The sequence below is a fragment of the Corvus cornix genome, chromosome 14 (assembly GCF_000738735.6).
Source record: "Corvus cornix cornix isolate S_Up_H32 chromosome 14, ASM73873v5, whole genome shotgun sequence".
Taxonomy (NCBI): domain Eukaryota; kingdom Metazoa; phylum Chordata; class Aves; order Passeriformes; family Corvidae; genus Corvus; species Corvus cornix.
In genome coordinates, this window is record NC_046344.1 from 15,207,946 (window position 1) to 15,234,211 (window position 26,266).

General features: G+C 50.6%; 4 protein-coding genes across 18 annotated transcripts in view; 3 read left to right on the forward strand and 1 right to left on the reverse strand.

The window, feature by feature from the left end:
• Window positions 1-11,730, forward strand: part of ALG1 (ALG1 chitobiosyldiphosphodolichol beta-mannosyltransferase) — a 14,687-nt gene extending 2,957 nt beyond the window's left edge. The window contains exons 3-15 of one of the 3 annotated variants that reach the window (XM_039560073.1): window positions 695-798; window positions 1,259-1,407; window positions 1,914-2,003; window positions 2,657-2,767; window positions 3,624-3,739; window positions 4,604-4,642; window positions 5,220-5,279; window positions 5,990-6,100; window positions 7,047-7,161; window positions 7,880-7,955; window positions 8,283-9,002; window positions 10,103-11,208; window positions 11,324-11,730. In XM_039560073.1, coding sequence (XP_039416007.1) covers window positions 695-798; window positions 1,259-1,407; window positions 1,914-2,003; window positions 2,657-2,767; window positions 3,624-3,739; window positions 4,604-4,642; window positions 5,220-5,279; window positions 5,990-6,100; window positions 7,047-7,161; window positions 7,880-7,955; window positions 8,283-8,417 — 1,106 coding nt within the window. In that variant the 3' untranslated portion in view covers window positions 8,418-9,002; window positions 10,103-11,208; window positions 11,324-11,730. Of the gene's footprint in view, window positions 1-694; window positions 799-1,258; window positions 1,408-1,913; window positions 2,004-2,656; window positions 2,768-3,623; window positions 3,740-4,603; window positions 4,643-5,219; window positions 5,280-5,989; window positions 6,101-7,046; window positions 7,162-7,879; window positions 7,956-8,282; window positions 9,003-10,102 lie in introns of all 3 variants that reach the window. The other 2 variants (XM_039560074.1, XM_039560072.1) reach the window with 2 other exon arrangements.
• Window positions 10,265-16,632, reverse strand: EEF2KMT (eukaryotic elongation factor 2 lysine methyltransferase). Of its 3 annotated transcripts, none has more exons than XM_039560078.1 (8): window positions 16,492-16,632; window positions 15,490-15,552; window positions 14,805-14,885; window positions 14,517-14,618; window positions 14,180-14,385; window positions 12,650-12,957; window positions 11,571-11,720; window positions 10,265-10,844 (listed from the first exon to the last, which is right to left on the reverse strand). In XM_039560078.1, exons 1-8 carry the CDS (start codon window positions 16,498-16,500, stop codon window positions 10,744-10,746), a joined length of 1,020 nt encoding a protein of 339 aa, XP_039416012.1. In that variant the 5' UTR covers window positions 16,501-16,632; the 3' UTR covers window positions 10,265-10,743. The 3 variants fall into 3 exon arrangements, with proteins under 3 accessions (XP_039416012.1, XP_039416010.1, XP_039416011.1); XM_039560076.1 differs by lacking the exon at window positions 16,492-16,632 and adding an exon at window positions 15,620-15,782; XM_039560077.1 differs by lacking the exon at window positions 16,492-16,632 and adding an exon at window positions 15,620-15,772 and having other exon boundaries at window positions 10,271-10,844; window positions 14,180-14,313.
• A 35-nt stretch (window positions 16,633-16,667) lies between these two features.
• On the forward strand, window positions 16,668-19,539 carry NDUFB6 (NADH:ubiquinone oxidoreductase subunit B6). The gene is made up of 4 exons (XM_039560081.1): window positions 16,668-16,968; window positions 17,044-17,136; window positions 18,215-18,259; window positions 19,378-19,539. The coding sequence occupies exons 1-4, from the start codon at window positions 16,789-16,791 to the stop codon at window positions 19,444-19,446; spliced, it is 387 nt and encodes a 128-aa protein (XP_039416015.1). The 5' UTR covers window positions 16,668-16,788; the 3' UTR covers window positions 19,447-19,539.
• Window positions 19,540-25,572: 6,033 nt separating this feature from the next.
• Window positions 25,573-26,266, forward strand: part of CAPN15 (calpain 15) — a 56,753-nt gene continuing 56,059 nt past the window's right edge. For all 11 annotated transcript variants that reach the window (XM_039560050.1, XM_039560051.1, XM_039560049.1 and 8 more), the window contains exon 1: window positions 25,573-25,661. The gene's annotated coding sequence lies outside the window, so the exon portion shown is untranslated. The remainder of the gene's footprint in view (window positions 25,662-26,266) is intronic.

The window sequence follows — 26,266 nt, forward strand, 5'->3', positions numbered from 1 at the left end:
TTCATCTCTCCCTGTCCAAACTTCTCATGAAATTACAGCTGCGTCAGCATCTGCCTATCTCAGCGCAGGTGCTTTTGCTCACGAGTTGAACACTCCACCCCCCATATCTTCATGAAATTACAACAGGATACTCTGATATATCATAGCTTCACAACAGAATTTCAGCTTTAAGCATCTCCTCTCTCTCTTCCCTCAGGTTTTCAGCTCTTCACAGCAATAAAAGGGTTAATCTCACCTCGGCCTTGCAGCTTTGCAGCTGGAATGTTGAATTTTCTTATCGCAGTGGAGAGGGGGGAGAGCCGAGCCGCTCCGGCTGCCCACGGCAAGGCAGTGGGGGGGTTTCCATGGCTGGAACAGGTCCATGGCTTCAGGATGGCCGTGGCCCGGCCCGGCCTGGCCCGAGCAGGGCCTGGCCGGGCCCACTGGCCCCCACTCGGGGCCTGCAGCCACCTGTGCCAGCGCCGGAAACGAGAGAGAGCTTGGAGGGGGGAGTTTGCCTATTCTTAAATGTGGATCACAGAGGTGATCACAACTTTAAGTGGCTTAGAGAATTGTCCATATTCAAACTGGCCAGCTGATAGGTTCTATCAGTTCCCAGAGGAAACTGTAAGCACCCCTTAGCAAGGACGTCCCTTCCGGGACTATGCTTGCTAACCTATGACATGTTCTTACCTGCTTTTCTGTCACTTTGCAGTGGGTCCAAAGCTTTTCCAGTACGTCCTAAAGGTTCTCGTGCAGTCAGTGCAGTTACTGTACACATTGCTGAGGATAGAACAGCCATCCTATATTCTTCTTCAGGTATGTTTTATGTTGGGACTAATTTCAATAAAAATAAATAGTGCTACATTACAGGGCATTTTAAGCTGTTTCAGACATTGTTCTAATTATTTCAGAGCTGAACTGGCCTCATCAGTGGTGTAAACCTGTATCCAGGTATTTTTTGGCTCTAAACTTTGTCTATTAACAAGTCACGTTTTCTCTTCCCGTTAATTGTGCTTTCAAACTTCATTGGCATGGGTAGTAGTAAAGATTAAATCTTACTAGTAAAGTTGGTGTGTTTATTGGAGGGGAGTTTTGATCTTGATCCCAGGGTTAAATTTGAAGTACCTGCCAGTGTTCATAGGTGAATACAAAGTCTCTGTTTATGAAGCTCCTTTAAAGTGCTGCAATTTCAATTTGATTTTTTGTTTCTGGTAGCTGCTTTGTGCTTGTCACTTGGTTACAGTCTTATGCTATTTTTGTTTTGGTTTTTGAGCAGAATCCCCCAGGCTTACCCAGTATAGCTGTTGCCTGGGTGGCAGGACTGTTCTGGGGGAGCAAACTCATCATTGATTGGCACAACTATGGATACACCATCATGAGCCTGAGTCATGGGAGGAACCACCCGCTAGTCCTGATTGCAAAATGGTTTGTACAGTCATTTGTGCTCTTTATAAAGCACATGCCTTGGTGGAATGCAGAATGGAAACCAGTGGGGAGAATATAATTGGCACAGGGAGGGATTTCTGGGCTTTGCTGTGTAAAACTGGTTTCTTTTCTGCAGCTGCTTTTGTTGAACACGTGGGAGGGGGGTTGCAGGAAGTAGGCAGGTTGCTTTTATGTGCATATGCAAATGTTGATCTTGTTACTGCAATTTCTTTATATGTGCTGGGTTTTTTTGTTATTCTATAATGCTGCTTTATACTCCAGCTCTTCTTTGAACAGCTCCTTGCTGAATATAATTGGTTATGTGTAGTTAAAGGCTTTAAAGGCTTTGGAGAGTAGGAGTTCATCAAAAATTGGCAATCAGATTTCAGTTCTGGGGGCAGTTGGGTTTCTTTGGGTGTTGTTTGGCTTTTATCAAGCATGGGCACTGGGGACAGTTGCTGCAATTGCCTGTCTGTGGTTTCTGACTGACATTTAATTTCTGTCAGGTATGAAAAGCTTTTTGGGCGCTTGTCTGACTATAACCTGTGTGTCACTGATGCCATGAAAAAAGATCTCTGGGTGAATTTCAAGATCAAGTAAGTCACAGATCTCAGACAATTCAGTGTGTGTGTGCTGAGTAAATGAAAGAACAGATCCCTGAGGATTCAGGATTCAGAGTAATGACAAAAGCAGCTCTCCTGAGCCCATCCATCACCGATGAAACACATCAGCTCAGTTTTGTGATGAGCCAGTGGAGTGTGAGCATTCAGGAATCTTCATTATCCTTCTAAACTAACACCCCATTGACTGGGGTGCCAACCCAGGAGCCGTGGAAGTTTGCTGCAGGCTGCCCGTGGAGTCAGAATGGGACAGATATCACTGGGATTTGAACAATTAGTCTGGCCTGCCAGCTTGTCTTTTCCAGTCAGAGGGCTTCATGATCAGAGTTGCTCAGGGCCAGTTATGGAGTAAGTTTGAAAATCAGGACAGTGATGTCTGCAGTTTTTACAGGTGCAGTTCACCCCTAGAATATGCACACAAGAAAGGTGTTCTTTGTTACTCGTGTCCACCTTGCTGTGTTCCAGCAAACTTCAGGAGTAAGGGAAGTTGTAAGAGTCAAAAAATGAATTACTTTGCTGTATTGATTTAGTTAATTTCTTTCTGATTACACTGCTGCAGCCTGCCACTGTACCGTGTGCATGTTGTTACATCTGTATCTTATTTAAGCCACACATTTATTTCCTTGCAGGGCTGTAACTTTGTATGACAAACCAGCATCTTATTTTAAGGAAACACCACTAGACCTCCAACACAATTTGTACATGAAACTTGCCAAGGACTATGAGCCTTTCAAACCACGGTATGTGCAAGAGCAGCTGCCCTTACAGTCCTAAACCAAGGGACATGGAGTTGTGGCACTTAAGTGACCAGAAATACTTGTGGGGGAAAGGGTCACAAGTTCTGACCCCCAGCAGGCACAGGGGGCTTTGAGTTGCCTTAATTGTCACTAGGACAGGCCAGAAAAAGTGAAATGATTGAACTGTGGTGACACAAGAAGTAGAAGTGTTTTGTTTTTAAAGAAGTTGGCATAAGCAGCGAGGCAATCTGTGATGGGTATCTAGGGTGGAGCTCTGCAGCTGTCTGCTTCCCACTGACCCAACACTGCAGTGGTTGGATGTTTCCTTAATAGCATCCCTTCCTTAATTCCTGTGGAGAGCCTTCAGGATCTTGGTCCAAGGGTTAAACACTCCTCTCTGGCTGTGTGCAGGATCTCACCTGTAAGAGATGTACCAGGGAGTTAACTTCACCAAATTAATGCTTGAAAATGAAGTGAAATCTGTAGCGCGTGGTGGGGGTTTTTTGGAAATGCCCAGCTCAGAATGTGTAGGTTCTGAGTTCAATTGAATAAATGTGCTGTTGGCCTCCATGCTGTGCTAAGTGTGAGACAGACTGTGGAAAGGGAGGCTGACTCTGCTCAACTTGTGAAGGAAAACATTTGGTTGGAAAGTGGAATTGTGCCTGTAGCAGCAGGAAAGAGGGAAAAATGGCCTGCCCTGTCCTGGTATTTCTGTAATGTAATGACTGTTCCTAGACAAGTTGAGCAGCAAATCTGAAGCCAAGTGTCTGGGAATTCATGCCAGTTAAGCAGAGTGTTCCCTGCTGTTGCTGGCTGTGGATGTAGCTCATCCTCAGGAAGTTGTGTTTCCATAGTACAGAGCTGTCAATCCCAGTGCCGAGGGATCGGCCTTCACCGAGAGGGATGGGAAAAGTGGGAATGTGGTGAAGACCAGGGGCCGGCCAGCCCTTCTCATCAGCAGCACCAGCTGGACAGGTTGGGAATCAGTTTTATTTTTCATATAAAATAGGACTGTTGGTACTTTCTCACACTTGAAGTTGTGTTTTTCCTTTGTTTTCCTGGAAGGATTTGAAGACAAGGTGTGTATGATACAAACGCTACAAATGATTTTTTAGAAGTTACATTTTAATTATAGAGCACAGCTTTAAGAATGATTAAAAGAAGTTTCCTACTTGTTTTTTTTAGCTTTCATTCTATACATACTATCTTGCATGCTAGTGTAAAACAGATTAAGAAACTCAAATATTTACTCCTTACTGAGCACCCTGCTCTAGTGAAAGGTGTCTCTGCCCATGGAGGGGGCTGGGATGAAATGAGCTTTAAGGTCCCATCAAACCCAAACTAATTTGTGATTCCATGGTTTCTGATAATGTTTATTACATAATTATGTACATTTTTTTCCCTCTGTATGAAGAAGGGAACAGAGAGTGGAAACAAATCCATTTCTAGTGAGCATGGCCAGGATTGTCTTTATCTTTGAATAATCAGGGCAGTTTTTATATTTAATTCTCAGTCCTAGAAACTAGAAAATTTTAACTTGATGGCTTCAAAGATGTGCAGTTTTTGTAGCTGGTTTGTCTGTCATGTTGCCATCAAGGGAAATGAATAAACACTGTGCGTGGTTATGGACTTTTATTTCTGAAAATAAACTAGGGGATTTTTAATAGTACATTGTAGTAAATAGTAATCTTTAAATACAGACTATATACTTAACTTTTGAGTACATGGTCTGTATTGAAATTGTGTAGGTGAAGATGAGGAAAATCTCAATTGTTATTTAAAGACAAAAATTAAATATTATAGAAATATGAATGTCACTAATAAAGCCTTCTCTTTCAGAGGATGAAGACTTCTCAGTCCTTTTGAGAGCTTTAGAAGGTAGGTATGAAGGAATTGATCTCACTTTTTCAGAGAGGTCTTCTGGACATTTAAGAAGGGTTTTGCTAAAGAGCAGTGCTTCTATATTCAGATGAAAATGCAGTTGTATTTGATTAGTTAGCAGTAATTTCAGATTAGTAATTGAAATACAGCAGTGCAACATCTGAATTCAATTAGAGGAGATGTCAGGGAGAATTTAATCTCTAAGTGGCTCCTAAACTGCAGTTTTATTTTCTGAGCTATTAGACCTACTCTCCACAGGCATCTGCTAATAGGAAGGGAGGGAATACTTTGTCTTATCTTGTAGACTTTGCAGCTGCAATTCTAAATTGATCTACTGAAGCAACTGATTGGGGAGCAGTTGCAGAAATGCTTTATGCATAGTGCATAAACAGCCTGATTTATTTCTGTAGAAGTCTGTAACTGTTAACATTGCTGAATTTACTGCTGTGTTACAGATACATGCTTGTAAGGAGATTGCTTGTAGTGGGAAGCTCAGTAATTAAAGCACTGTCAGCACTCTTAAACCAAGCACCCTCATGTTTGTCAGCTCTGACCAGTGTTTTACCTTCTCCAGATTATGAGAGGTTTATCAAGGAGGGAGCCAAGCTTCCAGCTTTAGTGTGTGTGATAACAGGTAAGAATATTTGTGTTACAATTCTTTCGGTGCTAACAGAAGGTTTCATTGTCACTTTTGTTCTGTGCTGACTCTTTTGTTGCTGGTGGGGAGGGAGGAGGGACTCTCTCCTTTGTGTCTGGTTATAAGAACAGTGATTAATAGCTGAATTATTGCACCATCTACTAATGGCACATCTTTAAAAAGCCTCCCTGTCTGCTCCAGCTCTGCATGAAAAACAATTTAAAGTCAATGTTGAGATGATGCTGCAAAAGCAATGTCAGAGGAAGCAGCCTCAAGCTGTGCCAGGGGAGATTTAGATTGGACATTGGGAGAATTCCTTCATGGAAAGGGTGGTCACGGGCACAGCTGCCCAGGGCAGTGGTGGAATCCCCATCCCTGGGGCAATTTAAAGCCATGTGGATGTGGCACTTGGGGCATGGGTCAGTGCTGGCCTTGGCAGTGCTGGGGAGCAGCTGGACTTGATCTGAGAGGGCTTTGCCAACCTTAAAAACTCCACAATTCTACATTGACGGAAAACTCATTGTATTACTGAGTAAGAGAAGTCCAGGTGCACATTGCTTTCAAGGGAACTTAGATTTTTCATGTCTTTTTATGGATACCACAAGTGTTGTATCCTGTTTGTGCACCTGATCCAACAGGAGCTTGTATTTCACAGACCTCAATGTTTTCAGTCATCTTGATAAAACAGTTTCTTCTGTTTTAAACAGGCAAAGGACCTCTGAAAGATTACTACAATGGACTGATCCAAAAACTGCACTTTAAGCATATCCAGATCTGTACACCATGGCTGGAAGCTGAGGATTACCCTCTTCTGCTTGGTAAACAGTGGGTGATGGAATAGGCTAGAGGATGTGTGGGAAACAACTTGGCACAGTGGCAAGGGGCTGATGCAGACTGTGCACAGAAGCTGGGAGAATATAGTCAGGAATGTTACTGGTTAGTGACAGGATATTCATGGATTTGATTCATTCCAGCAAAGTTGCTAAATTCCTCTGGCTAGCTTTTCCCTGTTTTCCCAAGAAGTAGCTGTGTTGCTGTTTCAGCCTGTTCTTTGCACTCTTTGTTTCTTCCAACTGTGCTGAAATACAGGTGTCTGTGCATGTTCTACTTTAATTTCAGGGTCACTCCAGTAAATGAAATGAAAAAGTTGTTGGCTGAGCAACCAAAAGCAGCTGAAATTCTAAATTAACTTGTCATTGGAATGTTATTCCCTCAGCATCTTCATTGTAACAGCATGAAGTGGGAGTAATAAAGTAATAAAATACATATTCAATGTGATCTTCCTTCTGCAGAGTTAGAGCCTGACAATTTCTGTGGCTGTAAAACACTGTTTATTTGGTCCTTTTCAAGTAATGAACATAATGTCTGTAAAATCACACTGTAATTCCTCTGTTTTGAGCTGACCTCAACTGGGAGAGGTCAATAGTGAGCCATGCAGTGTATCCTGATTGGATTGTGATGGGGTTTTCCTTTACTTACCCATTTTTAGCAGATTAAGAGGCAGAAAGGCTGTTTTAAGATACATAAAACTTCGAAATCCCTTTAATTTAACATGCACTCACTTATCACTTTTCTAAAACATGACTCATGTGAGTCACAAAACATCCTGTGCTTTATTTTTTCCCCTGATGGCTTGAAACTGTGTCAGTCTGCATAGTTGAAGGTTTCACTTGCACCATCCAGAGCAGCACAGAAATAAAGGTTTGCAGGGGGACAGAGGAGCTGCTTTCAGAGAGTTCAGACTCTGCTGTGTTTGTTTTTCAGGCTCAGCAGACCTGGGGGTGTGTCTCCATCAATCCTCCAGTGGTTTGGATTTGCCCATGAAAGTGGTGGATATGTTTGGCTGCTGTTTACCTGTGTGTGCAATACATTTTGAATGGTAAGAGCTTATTCTGTTACAGCTCAAGGGAATCACCTAGAGCAATATTCTTACAAAGCCAAAGTTCAGCAACTACTGCAGGAATTTAATGAGATTCCTGTATTATACCATTTTTAAAATTCAGTAAGATAGAAATCAAGGTTGTTTTAAGTTTAAAAATTAATACTAGTTTCTACAAAATTGGGAGCATTTAATGTGACCACTTGCCTTAAAAAAATCTCTGTATTCCACTGTTTCCATTTATTTAATTTTTAAAAAGGCTTTCTTCTGCATAGACACATCTGTTCAGTGAAAGGCTGAGTGTATGCACAGGCATTCTTGGAATTTATGGTCCTTTGAGAAAACAGTAGCTTTATAAAAGGAGATAAATTCTCTGTGAAGATTTCATGATGGTTCATGGACAGATTTTCCTTGTGGGTTAGTTTTAAAGTAGATGATTGCCCTGGTTTTTAATGGATGTCCAGATGAGTGGCACAAAGACAGAATGAGGGCCCTTTGGTACAGTTGTAGATTTAATTTGACACAGAAAGGAGAAGAAGCCTTTAACTGTTTAAAACTGCCTGTTTAATTCCGTTCTGTCAGGTGTGGAGCTTGTGACATCTGGAACCATAATGATACAGATATCCTGGTTTGGTCTCTTTGGGTGTCACTGTGCAACATTTTAAATAAAACTCGCTGCCTTTTGCCTCAGTTTTCCTTCTGTGACTTTTTTTCACAGTTTACACGAGCTGGTGAAACACAATGAGAACGGTCTGATATTCAGGGACTCGAAGGAACTCGCGGAACAACTGAAGGTAAATGGCTCTGACTGATTTCTTTCCCCCCAGAAATAACCCCAGAGGTGCCACTGTGTGAGCAGCCTTTTCAGATCTGAGCAGCACCTGTGTGTTTTGCATTCTCACAAGGTACTGCTTGGCCTGCTGAGCATTGTTTGCATCACTTCTGTTTCAATGTGAATCTGAAGCTGGCAAAAGCATTTCAGATACTGTCCTTGGTCTCTCTTTGTGGGGCCAGACCCCAGAACTGCAGTTGTAGTTGAGGGTTAACACTGGGGAGGCTGGAATGAGCCTGAAATGGAACATGATGGTTATTTTTCTGTGGTTTTGCTTTTTAAATTACAGATGCTTTTCTTGGAATTCCCTAACCTGGAAGGGAAACTTCACAGCTTCCGAGAGAACCTGCGAGTGTCGCGGCAGCTGCGCTGGGACGAGAGCTGGGACCAGATCGTCCTTCCCTTGCTGGGGAACAAGGAATGACTGGGGGGAAGGAGGCTGTCAAATACATTCCTGCAGCTGCAGAGATTTGGGAGACAGTGAATAAACGCTTTGTATTGTCTGCACTTCCAGTTTCTAAACTCTTTCATCTTGGCATGGGGTTCTCACACTCTTCCTTTATAATTTCAGCTTCCTGGGTGAGTAGGAGGTGCTGAAGGTGCTGAGGCTGTTTGTTGTGTGGGAACCTGTGCTGCTTGAAGGTCCCTTTTTGGTGAAGATCCTTGAATACAGATAGAAACTCTTACCAGCTTTACCTCCTGTACAGTCAGCACAGTAGTAGGTGATTTGGGTTATGGGTTTTTCAGCATATGGCAGATGCTTTTCATTTGAGTTGGTTCATTTCAGCTGGTCAACTCGATGGTCTTGGAGGTCTTTTCCAACCTAAATGATTCTGTGATTTACCAGTTAATTGCCCAAGCACTGAATATCCTCCTGTGTGGTTTTATTGAGACAGAACCATTTTGTTTCCAAGTTGTTTTTCCTTCTGACAGTGCATGCAGGAGTGTGGAAGCACAGCACTGGCGTGTGACAGCTTTACTGGGCACTTAGAGGAAAGCAGAGCTTGCAGTGAGTGTTCTCCTTGTACTCTGAAATGAATGTGCCCATTTACCTTGGGAAAGAACATAAAATTGATCTCTTTTTGAACAGATGAACAGAAAAGGGAAAAATAAACCCAAAATATATGAGTAAAGTATGTATAACTTAATCCAAAGGCACTTTGCTTTGTGAGTGCTTGCTCGGGTACAGCCTTCAGCTTTTTATTAAGCTCAGTACCCACATGCAAGCCTAAGGCTTAGAAGATTTTTTTCATCACCTTTTTGGTGATAAAAAAGATGTCAGTCACTGAAGGAGTAAATGTGCTTGGTTTGGACTGTGTTTAGTGCTCCTCAGAGCTCCTGCTTCAGGGTGGGAGGTGAGGACAGTGGGTTCTGCACCAGCAGTTTTAAACTCTGCCTGAGCAACCATTGAATATCTGCTTTTGTCAGAAGGGAAAGGGTGAAAATAAAGAGCTAAGTTGCTTTACTGCAGGAATTTGGCAAAACCTCCAGCTTATTGATGGAAGAATGATCCACAAAGATTTATTTACCAAATTTTTTGTGGGTTTTTTTTCCTGTTTTCAGTCAAAATCCTCTCTGGGGGTTTGGCCATTCCTGTGCTCAGGGAGGTAAATCAGGCACTTCTCTAATTAAACAGTAATGCTAAAAGCTTTAGAGAGGTTTCATCTTCCTATAATAGAACTTTTTAGATCCAAAATGAGCTCTGTACAGAACCTTTGATTTGAATTTTGTGTAAGGGGAGATAAAGGAGCTCCTGTGTGGGCTTTCAGTTTGTGTTTACTCTAGAAATAACACCTTTGAGTTCATCTTTTTGGGGACAGGGAGCCAAAAACCTGGGCTGGGGTTCTTCTTGCATGATCCCAGCAGTTGTGGTCTCCTTTAGCTTGAATAAGAAGATAAGGTATCATCCATTGCTACAGAAGGAGGAGGTTGAAGGTTTTTTTCATTTCCTTTTAAGTAGCTTTTAATAGAGAAAATGAAGTCAAAAGAGGAGCATGAGCAGCACTTTGATTTTTCTGCTTCAGGACCAATGCTGCCCAAGAGGAGAATGATTAATGGATGATGGAAAGTTTCAGAGCAGGTGTTGAGCTCAGTCCTTCCTCCTTGCAGGATACCTGGAGCACTGCTGTGGAGTGTGATTCCTTTTTCACTCCCAGCAGCCACTGTGGAAGTGGCAATCCTTGTGTGACAGAAAGGGACATCAATTCTGAATTGTCACCACTGCAGAGTAAAGATGCACCTGATTTACAGCAGAGTTCTCCTGGACACAACTGCAGGTATTGGTCACTGTTTATTGGGGATTTTTAAGATAACCCAAACTGCAAATATGTACAGACAAGTATAAAAGACCAGAGCAGACAATTAGAGCTGGTTTTAATATCAAAACCCATCGATTATTCTGAACCACTGTTTTGCTCCCTTGTCTGTGGGAGATCCTCATCCTGCAGGTTGCCCCCAACACTTAAAAATCACAACACAGCTGGGAAAAAAACCCCACTTGAATTCTGTTGTCTTCTACAGAGTCCAAGTGTGATTGGGGCTTTTTGGTTTCTGTTGCTTGGGGTTCACTCACTTCCCAGGGGCAGCAGCAGGCTTGGATCCACGCTGGGAATTACAGGAAGGAAGAACTCCACATGTCCACGTGTACAGTTGTATCCTCAGAATCTCTTGTTTCCAGAATTCAGGATAATCTTGTTACAAGGCTGACACAGCTCCTGTTGGTCTCAAAATTCCAGTTCTATTTGCCAAGCTTATATAAATAACTGCAGAATAGTTATATCTGGCTGCACATCATAGAGAAAATTACAGCTGCTGTGGGCTGGAATCATCTGCCACCTGATCCCAACTTTACCTGTGAAGAGAAACACTGGGAATCATATTTATGCTTAATAAAATGAAGAGCAAAAGTTGCATGACCAGTTCTGTAAGAAGAGATCTTTAGCATGCTGTGATCTACAGGCAAATGCTTATGAGTGTTTTTTTAAAATCCCATTAATGCCTCTGCTGAACACTCAATGTCACTTTGTGAATTACCCAGAATTTCACAGAATACCCTGAGTTGAAGGAACCCACAAGGATCATCAGATCCAGTTGCTGAACACCAGCTGAGCAGCAAAGAGACTGCAAAAGAGGCTTTAGAAGTGTATATGAAGAAAAACCCCCAAATCCCTATTTTGTTTAATCTCTAGCTGGGGCTTTTAACCCTCAAAGAACAGGTAAGATAAGATAAAGGGTTCAGGCTGCATCTCAGGTGTTATCACTGTGACAGTGCAGCACAGATGGCTCCCTCCTTTAAGCTTAAACCTTTTTTTACTTTCCTATTGGCACCAGATTTACAAATCATCCCTCACAGATGTGAGCTGTGATAGCCAGGATCTACCTAAAGGTGAATTCCAAGCTCCTGCTCAGATCCACGTGGAAAAGCTACTGCTCTTAAATGCAGCTCTAGGATAAGATCCTGCTCTTGGACAATGCTCCTCACCAACAAATGCTCCTGCTCCTCTCTACCACAGAACAGGTAATGGCCAAAGAGGCAAAAAGGCAAAACTATTGAACACTGGATGGAACAGGCACCCACCCAGCTCAGCCTGGAAGAGCTGATACGTGGCTGGATATCGGATTGTGAAGGCAATGAACACCTCAGGAGCTTTTGTGTCTGCTCTGGAGGTGGAGAGTTTCTGTAGCATCCCAATGAGGACTAAAATCATCTCAGGATCATACACCACATCTGCAAAAAACCGAAAGAAAAACATACAATATTTATTGAGAATTGAGCAAAAACCAGAATAAAAACTGCAAAGCAGAAATACAACCTTCACAGTGCAGGAGAATATTGATGTTTTATGTGCTATGCCTTCATCACTGAAAATCAGTGCTCCTTTTTGTAAGTGGATTGGCAGATGTTTTATTTAAGCCCATCCTAAGGGAGGCAGCAGAACCACTGAGTGTTGGTGCTCCCTGTTCCCACTGCCCTTGGCAAAACAAACCTGCCCTGTTAGCAATGAGTGGTTTAGAGGCTGATGCCAAGGACTTGCAGCAGTTCTCATCGGGAGGCATTCCCTGGAGAGCAGAAACGGTGGTGAGAGGTCTGAGGGAGCACCAAGGTGGGGGAATGCTGACACTCAGAGGGGTTGTTTACTACACAGCGGTGTCCAGGTGTGTGTGCCACTGCAGGTACTCGTGCTGCAACGTGACAAGGGCACATCCTGCTGTAATGAGTAACAGCAAAGAGCAGAGAGATGTCAGTCCCCCTCAGCTGTTGCCTTCAGAGTGCAGCTGGGGCTGGGCTGGGCTCTGAGCAGCGTCATTGGCATTAGGTACCCTGCAGTGACCTCATTTTATACAATTCCCAGTCACTGCATCCTGTGATACCTCGGATGACAAAGTCATTTTTCCACTTGGATTCTCAGGTTTTTCTTTGCAAAGCTCCAAATCAGGGTGTAAGACCTACAGCTGAGACATTCTGGTCTCACCAGGTACCACTGCTATCATTCTACTGTCACTACATTTTCCATTATTAGAAATGGAAAACTCCCTCCAAATTTATACACAAAAAAGGTCTGTAGGTAGTTGGGGGTTTTTTATTGTTATTCCTCAAGAGGCTGCCAGGGTTGCTGAGCCCTGCCCATCCCTGCTCCCCCTGAGAGTGTGCAGTACCTGCTGCAATGACAACATCAGCTCTGAGACCCAGCAGTTGTTTTTCTGTCACTGAGCCCCAGTCAAGCTCAGCAACAATCACTTTTGGGTTTTGGCAGTTCTCTCCTTCCACCTCCTGTCCTTGGGACTCTGTTTGGATGCTCCAGGTCCCGGCAGGCTCCGGGATGAAGCCGTTCAGCCGGATGTTTTCTTCCAGCTGTCTGAGAACACGGGGGTGGCAGTCACTAAATATGAAGGTCCTGGGCTGGCAAGTCTTGCAGATGGCAATTCCAGTGAAACCAATCCCACTCCCTAATTCCAGGACTGTCCTGAAGGGTAACGGAGTAAAAAGTACTATCAGGACTCTGCATTGAGTTGGAAATCAAAACATTCTAAATATAATTAAAGGTAAAATCAGTTCCAGATAATTACAATAATTTTTGAGTGAACCATCCACAACCTAACCTTTGTCCCGAGCAACTGGAGAGTTGGGAATAACTGAGGGTGGAATTGTCAGCACAAAATTAATTAGCTGAAATGCTGATTTCTGTAAGGCACAAAGCATTCCCACCACAGGGATGAGAGATGTTACCCCCTGGCTTTAGCCATCTGCAGCACAGTTGTTTCACCTGAGCTGGCTCTCCAGTTTTCAGTCAGTGGGGAGAAACACACTGAGCAGCACAGTTCCTTCCCCTGTAAGCTTAATTATTATTAAATTATCTTTCCTCAAAAGTCCTTGTTCCTCTTGACTGCTTATAAATAAAGTGGAGATGATGTGATCAGAGCTGCACACTGATCATCTAGTGTAGATAATCCTTGGTGAATCCCAGCGTGGAGTGAAGGTCATTAGTTAAATTACTGAAAACTGAACAGGTGCCCTCACAGAGCAGGTCAGACTGCACAGTGCAAAGGTTTCATTCTAAACCATGTCTTGACAGGTCCTCTCCTGGCTTAAAGTTTGACTGCTGCAGAACAGACAAGAGCAGCAATTGCTCAGCAGCAAAAGGGTGTAATTTCAGTTATTTTGGGTGTACAGTCTGTCATTAAATATTTCTGTTATTAAATTACAGTTGTGTAGCTCACAGTATGAGAGGGCTGGAGCCCCTCTGCTCTGGAGCCAGGCTGGGAGAGCTGGGGGTGTTCACCTGGAGAGGAGAAGGCTCCAGGGACACCTCAGAGCCCCTTGCAGGGCCTAAAGGGGCTCCAGGAGAGCTGGAGAGGGACTGGGGACAAGGGCTGGAGGGACAGGACACAGGGAATGGCTTCCCAGTGCCAGAGGGCAGGGCTGGATGGGATATTGGGAAGGAATTGTTCCCTGGGAGGGTGGGCAGGCCCTGGCACAGGGTGCCCAGAGCAGCTGTGGCTGCCCCTGGATCCCTGGCAGTGTCCAAGGCCAGGTTGGACATTGGGGCTGGGAGCAGCCTGGGACAGTGGAAGGTGTCCCTGCCCATGGCAGGGGTGGAATGATGTCCCTTCCAACCCAAACCATTCAGTGATCCTACATGAATGACCACATCTTTCCTCACGACTCCAGCCCTGCTGCTGCCATACCTGTCCCTGAACACGCCGGGGTTCTCCAGTGCCCACTGGCCCAGGTGCAGAGCAGCTTCCCACGTGACGAGCCCCGTGGTGCCCCCGGAGATCAGCGCTGTGCTCTCACAGAGGCTCACACAGTCCCCCGTGGGCTGCAGGACACGAGAAGGCAAAGGTGGATCAGCACAGACCATGGGTTTAGAGTTTACAATCAACAGCAGCACCTGAAAAAAGGCAGGAAGCACTCCAGGCTTCAGGGTGGGTGTTTTTAAAGCCAATTATTGCTTAGTTTTTAAAGCCAATTATTGCTTAGTTTGGGTGAGTAAATACGGTTTAGAACAGTGTCAGTGTTTACCAGTAAGTAGTTTTTGTAACAGTGAGTAGATTCTCCTTCTTTTAGAACATCTGCCAGTGCATCATAGAGTTCATCCAGGGGTTCAGCTGCTGTGGATTCGTGCTGTGGGGGGGAGAACAGGGCAGCTCTGGGCATCACATTGTCAGGAATCAGAAAACAGTTGCACTCTAAGCCCCATTTTAATACATTGCATTTACACTGAATGCTGTGGTTGGTTATTACATGAGGTATTTTCAAAGGAAAAAAAGAGAAAAATTAGTGAAAAATAAGCTGAAAAGCAAGAGGTACCTTTTTGATGAGCTCGGTCAGGAAGCACCTCCTGTACTTGGCTGAAGGGGGATATTTCACACACAGAGGGTGAAGAATTGTCTAAAATGAGAACAGCCATGGAAACCAATTACCCAGGGGAAGGTTCAGGAAAGGCACTGAGGGCCAGAGAACGACCATTAATTGGCTCTGGGTGCCATGAAACGCACTGGGATTTAGTCTGTACAAGAGATGCTAAGCCAGAAATTGAAATTGGATGATTTCTGACTGGTTTGTGAGTTTACAGATCTGGAGCCACGAATTTCTTACTTTTTGTGGCAACAAAAATCTCCCTTTTCAAAAGAATAAAGAGGAAAATGGAGTGCAAATAATCCAATTTACTCTCCCTCTTCTTTTGCTCCTCCCTTCTTTCCTTGTTGCTTTGCTGCCTGATCTGTGATCTCCCATCCCCAGGGACAAGTTTAGGCACCACCATTCCCTGTATCCCCGAATATCCAGGGGCGGCTGGGCTGAGTGTGCCATTCAGTGCTCTAGCACGCGGGTCTCAATTTTGATCGAAGAACACCCAAATACCAGGCAGAGAAGGAAATCGGCAGCTCTGCAGGGGCCAAGGAAACACTGCGACGCCGGGTCACCGATCCCTGTATTTGTGAGCAATCCCGGCGGTTTTTGCGACACGCGGGGGTGACTCCGAGCTGTCCCTCACCTTGTGCAGAATATCCGCGAGCAGCGCGGAGTCCGGCGCAGTCCGCAGGCTTTGTTCGAGTTCCTAAAACAGGATAAATAAATAAACAACGCCGCGGTGCCGCTTCCCCCCCGCCCGGCCCCCCCCGTACCGGCCAGGGCAGCGAGCGGAGCGGCCGCGCCGCCAGGAACAGGCGCTGGAAGCGAAGCGCCAGCCCCGGCCGCGACTCCGCCATGGCCCCGCACCGCACGGCCGGGCAGGCCGCGAGTCCCCGGGCTCGCCTGGCGCAGTCCCCGGAGGAGGACCCGCCCAGAAGGCGGAGCGGGAGCGCCCGACGGGGGCCCGAACCAGGGAACGTCCGAGCGGGGGCTCGAACCCGTGACCGCCGGGGACGCGCCCGGTGCTCCCCCCCGAGCTGCCCTGGCCGGCAGGGGGCGCCACGGCCCCCATCTGCTGGGCCCGGGCTGGGCCTGGCCCGGGCAGGGAGACGGTGGGAACATCGGGATCAGGGGGACACGGGGACCACGGAATCACTGGGAGCAGGGAAACACTGGGATCACGGAACACTGGGATCATGGAAACATGGAATCATTGCATCATGGGATCACTGGGATCATAAGAGTCATGGAATCATGGAACTGTGAAATAATGGTATCATGGAAACAGTGGAATCGTGGAATCGTGGAATCATGGAATCACAGAACCACAGAATATGGGAATAATGGAATAATTGGGATCGTGGAATGGTTGGTCCGGGAGGGGTCATTACAGACCATCCCATTCCACCCCTGCCATGGCAGGGACACCTTCCACTATCCCAGGCTGCTCCAAGCCCCAATGTCCAGCCTGGCCTTGGACACTGCCAGGGATCCAGGGGCAGCCACAGCTGCTCTGGGCACCCTGTGCCAGGGCCTGCCCACCCTCCCAGGGAACAATTCCTTCCCAATATCCCATCCAGCCCTGCCCTCTGGCAGTGGGAAGCCATTCCCTGTGTCCTGACCCTCCATGCTGTTGCAAATAGACCTGCCCCATCTTTCCCGTCAGTTCCCTTCAGGCACTGGAGGAGGCCACAGTTAAGTCACCCCTGAGCTGTTTCTCCCCAAGCCGGACACTCCCGGCTCCCTCACGGCGGAGCCGCCACAGCCCCGCCATCACCTTGGCGGCCTTTGCTGGACGCGTCACAGCTGCGCGCCATGTGACGTCACTGCCGCGCGCCGCGGCGAAGGACACGGCGCCCGAGCGGGGCCGAACGGGACCGGACCGGACCGAGCGGGGCCGAACGGGACCGGACCGGACCGGACCGAGCGGGCCGGCGGCGCCATGAGCGGCTCCGCGGAGGATGAGAGGCTGCGGGTGCAGCAGCTCCGCGCCCTGCGGCGCCGCTGGCTGCGGGACCAGGAGCTGAGCCCGCGGGAGCCCGTCCTGCCGCCGCGGCAGCTCGGGACCGTGGGCGCTTTCTGGGAGCGCTTCCTGCAGCCCGGCGGGCTCTGGCGGCAGCAGGTGAGCGGCGGGACGCGGGCACCGTGCGGCCTTTCCTGGGCCGCTGCCCGTGCCTGACTGTCGCTGTGCCCGCAGGTGCACAAGGCCTACCAGACCGGCAGCTTCGTCATGCTGCGGGTGCTGCTCCCCGCCTGGGCCATCACCTACTTCCTGAAGTACCATCTCCAGGTGCGTGCGGGGCCCCGGGGGTTACAGGGAATGCCCGGGAAGGGGCGGGGAAACGCTGGAAAAAGCCCAAGGCCCGGTGGGGGGGATGATGCGAGGAGTGATCCCACCCCGGAGGTGTGAACGTGCTGCTTACATTCGTTGCAGATGAAGGTCATTCCCCATGGCCTGTTCACCACTTGTGTTTCCTTGCTGGGGTAGCACTTCTGTATAAATTTTTTGTGATATTTTAGCACAAAGAATCACCCTTGTGAGACCCCACCTGCAGAGGTGCCTCCAGATCTGGGGTCCCACAGCAGAACGATGTGGATCTACTGGAGCAAGTCCAGAGGAGGCCATGGAGGTGCAGCTCCCAGGGCTGGAGTCCCTCTGCTTTGGAGCCAGGCTGGGAGAGCTGGGGGTGCTCACCTGGAGAGGAGAAGGCACCAAGGAGAGCTCAGAGCCCCTTGCAGGGCCTAAAGGGGCTCCAGGAGAGCTGCAGAGGGACTGGGGACAAGGCATGGAGGGACAGGACACAGGGAATGGCTTCCCAGTGCCAGAGGGCAGGGCTGGATGGGATATTGGGCAGGAATTGTTCCCTGGGAGGGTGGGCAGGCCCTGGCACAGGGTGCCCAGAGCAGCTGTGGCTGCCCCTGGATCCCTGGCAGTGTCCAAGGCCAGGTTGGACATTGGGGCTTGGAGCAGCCTGGGACAGTGGAAGGTGTCCCTGCCCATGGCAGGGGTGGAAGGTTTAAGGTCCCTTCCAACCAAAACCATTCCATGATTATGGCAGTGCCCAGCTTTGCCTGTGCTGTGAGCAGAAAAGTTGTGTCTGAATTGTTCCTGTCCTGCAGGAACAGCCCTGGGAATAACCAGGGCAGCTGCTGGTGTGGGGAAGGAAAAGGGCCAGCCCTGCCCTCCCAGCAGGTGTGACTGTTGTAGCCTCAGGTATTTCTCTAAGCAGTGGAAGGTTTAACAAGCCCTGTGCTTAGCACAGTTTGTATTCTGGAAGGATCAGGGTGCCCATTTTGGAAATGCTTTGTGCTTCCTCCAAGTAACACTGTTTTCTTTACCCTTTCCCTCTCTTCTCCCCCACTTGCAGAAAACACCGCACGGCGTGGTTGTGACAAATCCACGGATATTCCCTGTAAGTTTCTTAACACTTATCACAGATGGGAAGGGGTTTCCGGGGAGGTCTGTGCAGCACCTGAGGAATGTCTAGTGACAGCTTTCCTGGGTTCTGTTGGCAGCCTGGTCCTGGAGCAGCACAGGGACAGTGGGTTTGGGCACTTTCATCTTGTCCTCAGTCCCTGTTTCAGTGTTACCTCCTCTGTAGCACCTGGCTGACAGAACCTGGCTGATGCTGCTCATCCTGGGTGGAAAATACAAACATTCCCTTTGGGCATGGGCCTTCAAAACCCCAGTGATTATTACACCTGAACTCACACAGGAGTGGCTCTGCTTCTCCTCATTGTCAGCACTGAAATGTTGGTTCTGGCTTGGTCCCAGGTGGCCCTGAAGGTCCCCCACACTCAGGTGTCCCCGAAGAGTTGTGTCACCTCAGCTTGGGACAAGTTTCGTGAAGCAGAGAGCATCACAATGTTTGGTCTTTTCTGTTTTCAGGCTGCTCTGAGCTGTTACTGATTGGTGCAACAAGTCAGAGGGCAAATATTCCCACAGAAGATCAGCTCTGCCCTTTCTGACTGCTGCCCATTTTTGGCATAACACCTCCTAATTGTGCTCTATCTAAAATAAAATTATAAAACAAAAGTTATAAAACATCCTGAACAACCACAAAAGCAACATGCTGAAGGTCAACCTTCAGCCTCTGTCTTCAGCCTAATTTTTCAGTCGAGTTAGGTCAGCTCAGCAGGCCAAGACTGTGCCTGGAGCTGGAATAAGCAGCACTGGGGCAGCAGGTTGATTTTTGAGGGCTCTCCATGGGCTCTGGGCTGTGGGTTTGGACTCACTGATTGCTGCTGGAGGGGGCTATGCAGTGCTATAAGGAATTTTTAAAACAAGGCAGGCTCAAAATGTGTGGCTGCTGTTCTGTAGTGAAAACAAGGGATAAAGCAAGTACAGACTTCAGGTAATTTTGCTGTGATGTTATTGCAGTGTTCTGGGAATGTTGGGTGAATGTCCTGGGTGAGCTGTGGTGAGATTCTTGCCTGGGAGTGAGGACAGCTGCAGGTTCCCTGAAGGACTGGGATGTGCAGGGGGAGGCTGGATGCCACAGGGAATGCTCACCGTGCTCTCATCCCGCAGGGGGACAGGATTTTAGAGACTGGAGAGATCATGCCACCCCTGAAAGAAGATCCCCACGGGCACCACTGATGGCCAGGAGCCGATTTCCTCCTTGGGTGAACACGGCGAGAGCTGCACCTGCCTTGTCTCTTCTATAAAAGAGTTTATTCTGTGTTGTCTCAGCTCCTCTGTCCCCTTAGTCCGTGTCATTCTGGGTGCTCCTCATGTGGGAGTTCGTTATTGCTGGATCCTGGGGATCTCCAACCCCCTTACTCGCTTAATGAGACCTGGCAGCAGGACAGTGTGGGCCTTGGGGTGACAAGAGAGACACTCTGGATCCCAGGGATTTTGGAGCAGGCTGCTCCAAGGAGCAGTGGCAGGCTGAGCTCCTCACACACACACACACACGGTTCTCCTCTCCCACTCTACCAAACCCTTTCTACCAACCAGTTCTGGCAGACTTCAGTTAAAACTTGCTTTCCCCTGTGTCACCCCACCTCTCTGCCTAGGGAGGGTGGCAGAAGAGGCACTGCTGCCAAAAATCCTTTTTACCACCCTTTCCTCTGCCTTCAGCCCTTTCTGAGGAGGAGTCTTCCAGCCCCCACATACCTGGGGCACTTTGTACTGGGAAGACTGGTCTCTTGAAGAGCAGGGAGCTGGAGGCAGTGATCCCTGTGGATCCCTTCCAACTCAACATCTTCTATGATTTGAAGTGTTTTAGTAGCTACTTTGGGGATAGGAATGGTTAAACCAGCACTCCAAAGGGTAACCTGGGGTGCTGGGTCAGAATCCCCTCAGGGAGCCATGAGAGACCAGCCCAGCCCGTGTTCATGAGGAGCAGGTGACAGGGCAGAGCCCCTGTCCTGTGTTTGGGGGCAGCCAGACCCCTCATAACAGCTCTGGCAGGGACTTGAACCGTCAGGGCCACGGCAAACATGGGGAAAACTGTCCAGCAGTCGAAGGAGATCAGGGAGGCCGTGGACCCCAAGCCCTTGCCAAACCCATATCCCTTTCCTTCCTTGGGTAAACTGCCTTATGGTGGGACAGCAAGTGGGGAATGAAGTGGTGGGGCAGTGGGATCCTCTGGGTCATCACTGGGGAACGTTGGGGGTCACTGGGGGGGCTGGAGAGTGAGCAGGGGCTGTTGGGAAGCACTGTGAAAGGAGAGTCAAGGGGAGACTGGGTGTTGATGGGGCTGTTGAGGGGTGTCAGGGGCAATAGGAGTGGTGGGGTTGGTAGAGGGGCTGCAGGGGGATGAGACCTGTCCTTCCCAAGGCTCTGGGGGTCCCTGTCAGTACCCCTGCCCCAAGGTGTGCCCAAGGGCCACAGTGAGCCCATCCCCCCCAGCCAGTGACCAGGGGAGGCCTCCCCTCCCTGGTGTCCCTGACACCTCCACCCCACTGATGACAGCTGGGGTACCCCAAATCTCCGAGGTCCCCCTGCACTTGTGCAGTGCTTGTGAGGAACTGGGGACTGTGACATCTCCTGGGGACACCACACACCCAGGGGGATGCCTGATATTCCCAAAGCTCCCAGATTCCCCCAAGAAGGCCCTGATACTCCCAGGACTGTCAGATTCCCCTAAGGAAATGCTGACAACTCTACTCCTCTAGTGAGAATTCCCCCAGGACTACAGGGAATTCCTAGTACCCCAGAGTGCCATGGACATTCCCACAGCTCCAGCACCCCAAGAGACACCCCAATCCCCCACGTCCCTATGATGTGGGGCCCAGGGGGCCATTCTAGGCCACAGACTCAGTCCCAAGGACAGGTGTGGGGCGCTGGCATCACCTGGGGGTTTCAGAACAGATAATCCTCCCTGAGTAGAGGGGATGGATGCCTCTCCCTCAAGCAGGGAGAGGTTTGAGTGTCACAACCACACCACAAAAAACAACAGAGCACACTGAACACGTCCTGGCACAGCTGCAGCAGGACCATTCATCATCCCCTCGGCTGTCCCACTGCAGGTGACAGCACATGGTGCTGGGCGGGCAGGAGGAGCCACGTGCCTGGTGTCAGACTGAACTCTACAATGACCATGTGCCTCCACAAATACAGTCTGGATCTTCCCTGGGGGATTCCTGTGCCTCTCGAGTCCAATTTCCTTCATACCAAAAACGTGGGTGGTGCATTATCTTGACAATGAAAGCAAAACTCTTCTGGGTTTGTACAATATTGTTCCCTCAAGTCCCCTCAGTGTTGCACACACAGATATTAGACACAGAACTACATCATCTGCACTACCCTGAGACCCCTACCAGCTAAAAACATATCACTGATCAGTGACAGATACACACAGAGATAATCACAGAGTCATGGAATGGTTTGGGTTGAAGGGACATTAAAGCTCAGCTCATCCCACCCCCTGCCATGGGCAGGGACACCTTCCACTGTCCCAGGCTGCTCCAAGCCCCAACCTGGCCTTGGACACTTCCAGGGATCCAGGGGCAGCCACAGCTTCTCTGGGCACCCTGTGCCAGGGCCTGCCCACCCCTATACAATATATATACATTATATATTTAGTCAAGGGTTGCATTTCCTTGCACCTGCCTTGCTGCAAAAAGCCTTCTGTTGCAACAGCTCAAGGAGGATCTCCCAAATCAATGCTGGATCCTAGGACTTTCTGTCCTGCCCTCTGACAGCCATCAGGACCTCGTCGTTCCTCAGGCTGCAGTTGGGAGGGTTGAGGGCAGTACCAGGAAAGAGCCACTTGCCAGGGTGAAGTGGAGGTCACAGCAGAGGTGAGGACAGAGGGAAGGCTCATTCAAGCTTGGTGTCCTGGGAAACGAGGACTGGAAGATCCTGGGATGTGGAACATGCAAACCTTTCCTCCCTCTCACCTGCTGTGCCTCAGGCAGGAGCTGCTGGTTCCAGCACTGCCAGAACACAACGGGAAGTCTCCCTGTGTATCCTCCAGTCCCTGCCAACCCTGGGCGTGTATCCCTGTGCTTGGCCAGCTGGGCCTGCTCCAGGCCACCTCCCATCCTCCAGGGTATCCCATGGCACAGCAGCTCGGGATCGGTGCCCAGGGGAGCTCACGGAAAGATCCGGAGCCGTGCCTGGGCTGACACACATTGATCCACGGCTGGTTGGATCCCAGCTGTGGGGAGAGCTGCCTGATGCTCTTCTCTGTCAGATTTGGGAAGTGGTGCTGGGTGGGGAAGAATCTTTGCAGCCAGAGGAAAGCAAGGTTTGTATGGTCAAAAAAAGCTCAGGATGGCCCAGGCAGCTCAGCCAGCTCCAGGAAAAACCATGGAATGGTCATTTTAGGAGGCATGGCAGGTGGAGGAGAAGCTGGGGAACAGTCAGTGTGGAGCTAGAGTGCTTGAAAATTGTCTTCTGTGATGAGGCTTGCTCAGGACACAGCAGCAGGTGACATTCCCCTCACCTTCAGCCAGGCTTTCAGCCACGGCATTCCCTCGTTCCCAGGAACTCACTGCAATATTGATGCCTCTGCTGTGCCAGCTGAATGTCTGATCCACTTTATCATCAATGACCGGAACAGGAACTTGTGTGGAGTAACTGGAGTTCTCCATCTTTCTCCACTGCTCATAGATGTGATGGCCACTGCCAGTCAAGGGCCTCAGTTTATCCAGCTAAAATTAGGGAGTGTGGATTCCAGTTCACTGAATTTCTGACAGGCTGGGAGAGCTGGGGGTGTTCACCTGGAGAAGGATCCAGGGACACCTCAGAGCCCCTTGCAGGGCCTAAAGGGGCTCCAGGAGAGCTGCAGAGGACAAGGGATAGAGGGACAGGACAAGGGGGAATGGCTTCCCAGTGCCAGAGGAAAAGACTAGATGGGATATTGGGAAGGAATTGTTCCCTGGGAGGGTGGGCAGGCCCTGGCACAGGGTGCCCAGAGCAGCTGTGGCTGCCCCTGGATCCCTGGCAGTGTCCAAGGCCAGGTTGGACATTGGGGCTTGGAGCAGCCTGGGACAGTGGAAGGTGTCCCTGCCCATGGCAGGGGGTGGAACGAGAAGAGCTTTAATGTTCCTTCCAACCCAAACCATTCCATGATTGTAATTCCTAACTGAACACACTGAAATCATCCACTGCTTGGAATCGCTTTCTGACTGGGCAAAGTGTGCTTCATACATTTATTCTCCAAATAATGAGGGCCAGCCTGGTGACATAAGTCCAGCCAGGAACTCCCTGTCACACCAGAGCTGTGCTCTCACACTGCTCACACTCATTAATAATCCTGAGCGTAACAAAAGGAGCTGAACCCAACTCCCCCACATGGGTGTGTTTCGGGTGCTTTGGGGAGCTGACTGCTATTCCATAAGGCTGAAGAGATCAGGGATGAAGGCATCCAGCAGGTCTCATGTGACCTGTGGGGCCAGGACCTGGACAGCTGAGGGTACGTCATGCTGCACCAGAGTGCAGCCACTGAATGGTGTCCAGATACATCCCTGAGCACCCAAACCCCCACTCCAGCTAACATTCCACAGCTGGTGACAGATCCTACAGGAAACGCCCATCATGATGGAGCCAGCGGATTCTTTTAAGCCCAAATTCCCCCTTTCACCAGTGGATCCTGAGAGGTTTTGCCCTACAATGGGCAGGGCATCCCCATTGGCCATGGCGGGATTCCTGGGGATATCCTGTGCAGAGCCAGCGGTTGGACTTGATGATCCTGGTGGGTCCCTTCCAGCTCAGGATGTTCCACGATCCTGTGATTTTGGGGATACCTGCTCTGTGCTTTCCTCAGGCACTGTGGGAGCACTGAGCCCTCAATTTTCCCAGGCCAGGAATCCCATCTGTGAGTGAGGGCAGCATGGGGCCGCTTCTCCCCGGCCCACCCCACAGAACAGAGGCAGAACTGTGTTTGCAGCCTCTAGAAAAGATCTGTCTGCAAATAAATGTGTTGATATGACTGGCAGTCATCTTACAGAGAGACAAAGGGAAGCCCAAGCTCTCCACCAGCTTTTGGTCCCTGCATCATCCTACAGAAGGCCTAATGAACATCTGCCATCTCAGTACCCCTCAACTGCCCACACAGAAAGCCTGGGGTGCCCTTTGGAGACACTCCAACAGCCTAAAGAGAACATTTTCCCTGTTTAGCAACTGTCATGTTTCACTTAGCAGCCAGTAATCTCCCTCCAAGACTGGTGGCTTAAAATGATGCTGCTTTTGCTGGAACAACGACCACTGATTTCCCATAAGCGTGTGTTGGACCAGCTGGGCTGGGTCATATCTGGGACCCCCTCCCCGTTTTCACTCGTGGCTCCGGGAGGGAGCAGCCCGGTGAGTGCGGCAGGTCCTGCACGAACTGCTCCCAGCTCTCATCTCCGTGGGGTGGGAGGGCTTGAAGGTGCTTCTTAACCTGGCGAGTCCGGCATTGGGCTGGGTCGGGACGTGGGTCTGGACTCCGAGGCTGGGTGGGGGTGCAGGCCCCCCCTGCAGCTGCCCGAGAGCCGCGGCCCGGCCCCGCTCCCGCCGTCCCAGGACATCGCCCGCAGCGCCGAGCAGGTCCCTGCCGGCTCCACCTTCGCTTCATGTGCCGCCAGGTCATTAAGAGCTGTAATTACGAGTGGCTTCTGCTCAGGTTGGCTCAGCCGCGGGCTCCAATCCTCGCAGGGAACGCCCGGATCCTCCATCCCCTCACGGCGGCGCCTTCCAGGGGAGCGGGCGGGGACGCTCGGGGCGCACGGAGCCTCCGTGTGAGGGCTCAGGGCCACGCACCCGCCTTTCCCAAACCGCGCCGCCGGACGACGGGAGCCACGGGATCCCTGGAACACAGCGGGACTCCCCGGGACCCTCCGGGACCCTCAGCCCGGGGAGGTCCCGCCGCCCCCGAGGGCACCGCCGCCTGCGCTGCGACCCCCGCCCGAGGGGCGGCGCTCTCCCCACGGGCCGCAAGGCACGCTGGGAGTCGTAGTCCTCTCCCGCCGCACAGCGCCCGCCGTCCCTCACCGGCCCCTCCGGCCCCCGCCCTCCGCGCGCTCGCAGCTCCGCCGGCCCCTCGGTCCCGAACCACCGCCCCTGCCCGGGGCTCCGCCGGGCCTGCCCCGAACCGCCGCTGCCGGTGCCCCGCTCGGCCGCCGCCTTCCGCTTCCTGCGCGCGGCGCCCCTCGGGGCTCGTAGTCCCGCCGCGCTATTTCACGACGGTCCCTGCGCTGTCTCCGCGCCGCACGCCCGCGGCCGGGACGGGGCGCTGCGCACGGCGGCGGCGTAGGGCGGGCGCGGGCTCGGGCGGGCGGGAGGAAGGGCCGGCGGGGCGGCCGGGGCGGGTGCGAGCTGCTCCGCCCGGGGGAACGCGCGGGGCCGGGGGGACAGCGGCAGCGCGGCGCCTCCACCCCCAGGTGAGCGGCGGCGGGGGCGCGGGGGAGGGAGCGGGGACGGGCCTCCCGCCGCAGCCCCGCGGGCCGCGGCTCCCGCCCGCGCCGGGGGTCGCCTGGGGCTCTCCCGGCCGGAGGCGCCGGTTGGGCCCGGCCGCCCCCGGGCCGCCCCGCACCACCTGTTGCCGGTGGGCCCGAGCGGGGGCTGGAGGCCGGGGCGGCCCGGGGGCGGCGGGCGGTGCCGGGGTCCCGACTCCCGGCTGTACGGCGGCCGGGGTGCCTTGCCCCGGGCTTCGGGAGGACCTGGGGGCTGCGGGGGCCCCGCTCGCACCCCAGCCCGGCCGCACAGCCCGGAGGGGTTTTAATGGGCTTGAGGGTCGTGCAGCAGTCGGGGGGGACGGGGAGGCTTCGTGATTGCCCGCCTTAGGCTGCAGTGCCTGAGCCGCCTTCGTCCTGCGCCCCGTGCGGGCAGATCGCAGCTCCCGAATCCTCCCGCGGGCAGGGGAGCCCCGCTTTTGGCACCGCCGAGTGCCGGTTCCGGGCTGGAGCACGGCAGAGCCCCCAGCAGCCCGGGCTGCCTGTCCTTCAGGTCTGCACTCTCACCTCCAGCTTAGACACCCGTGGTGGGG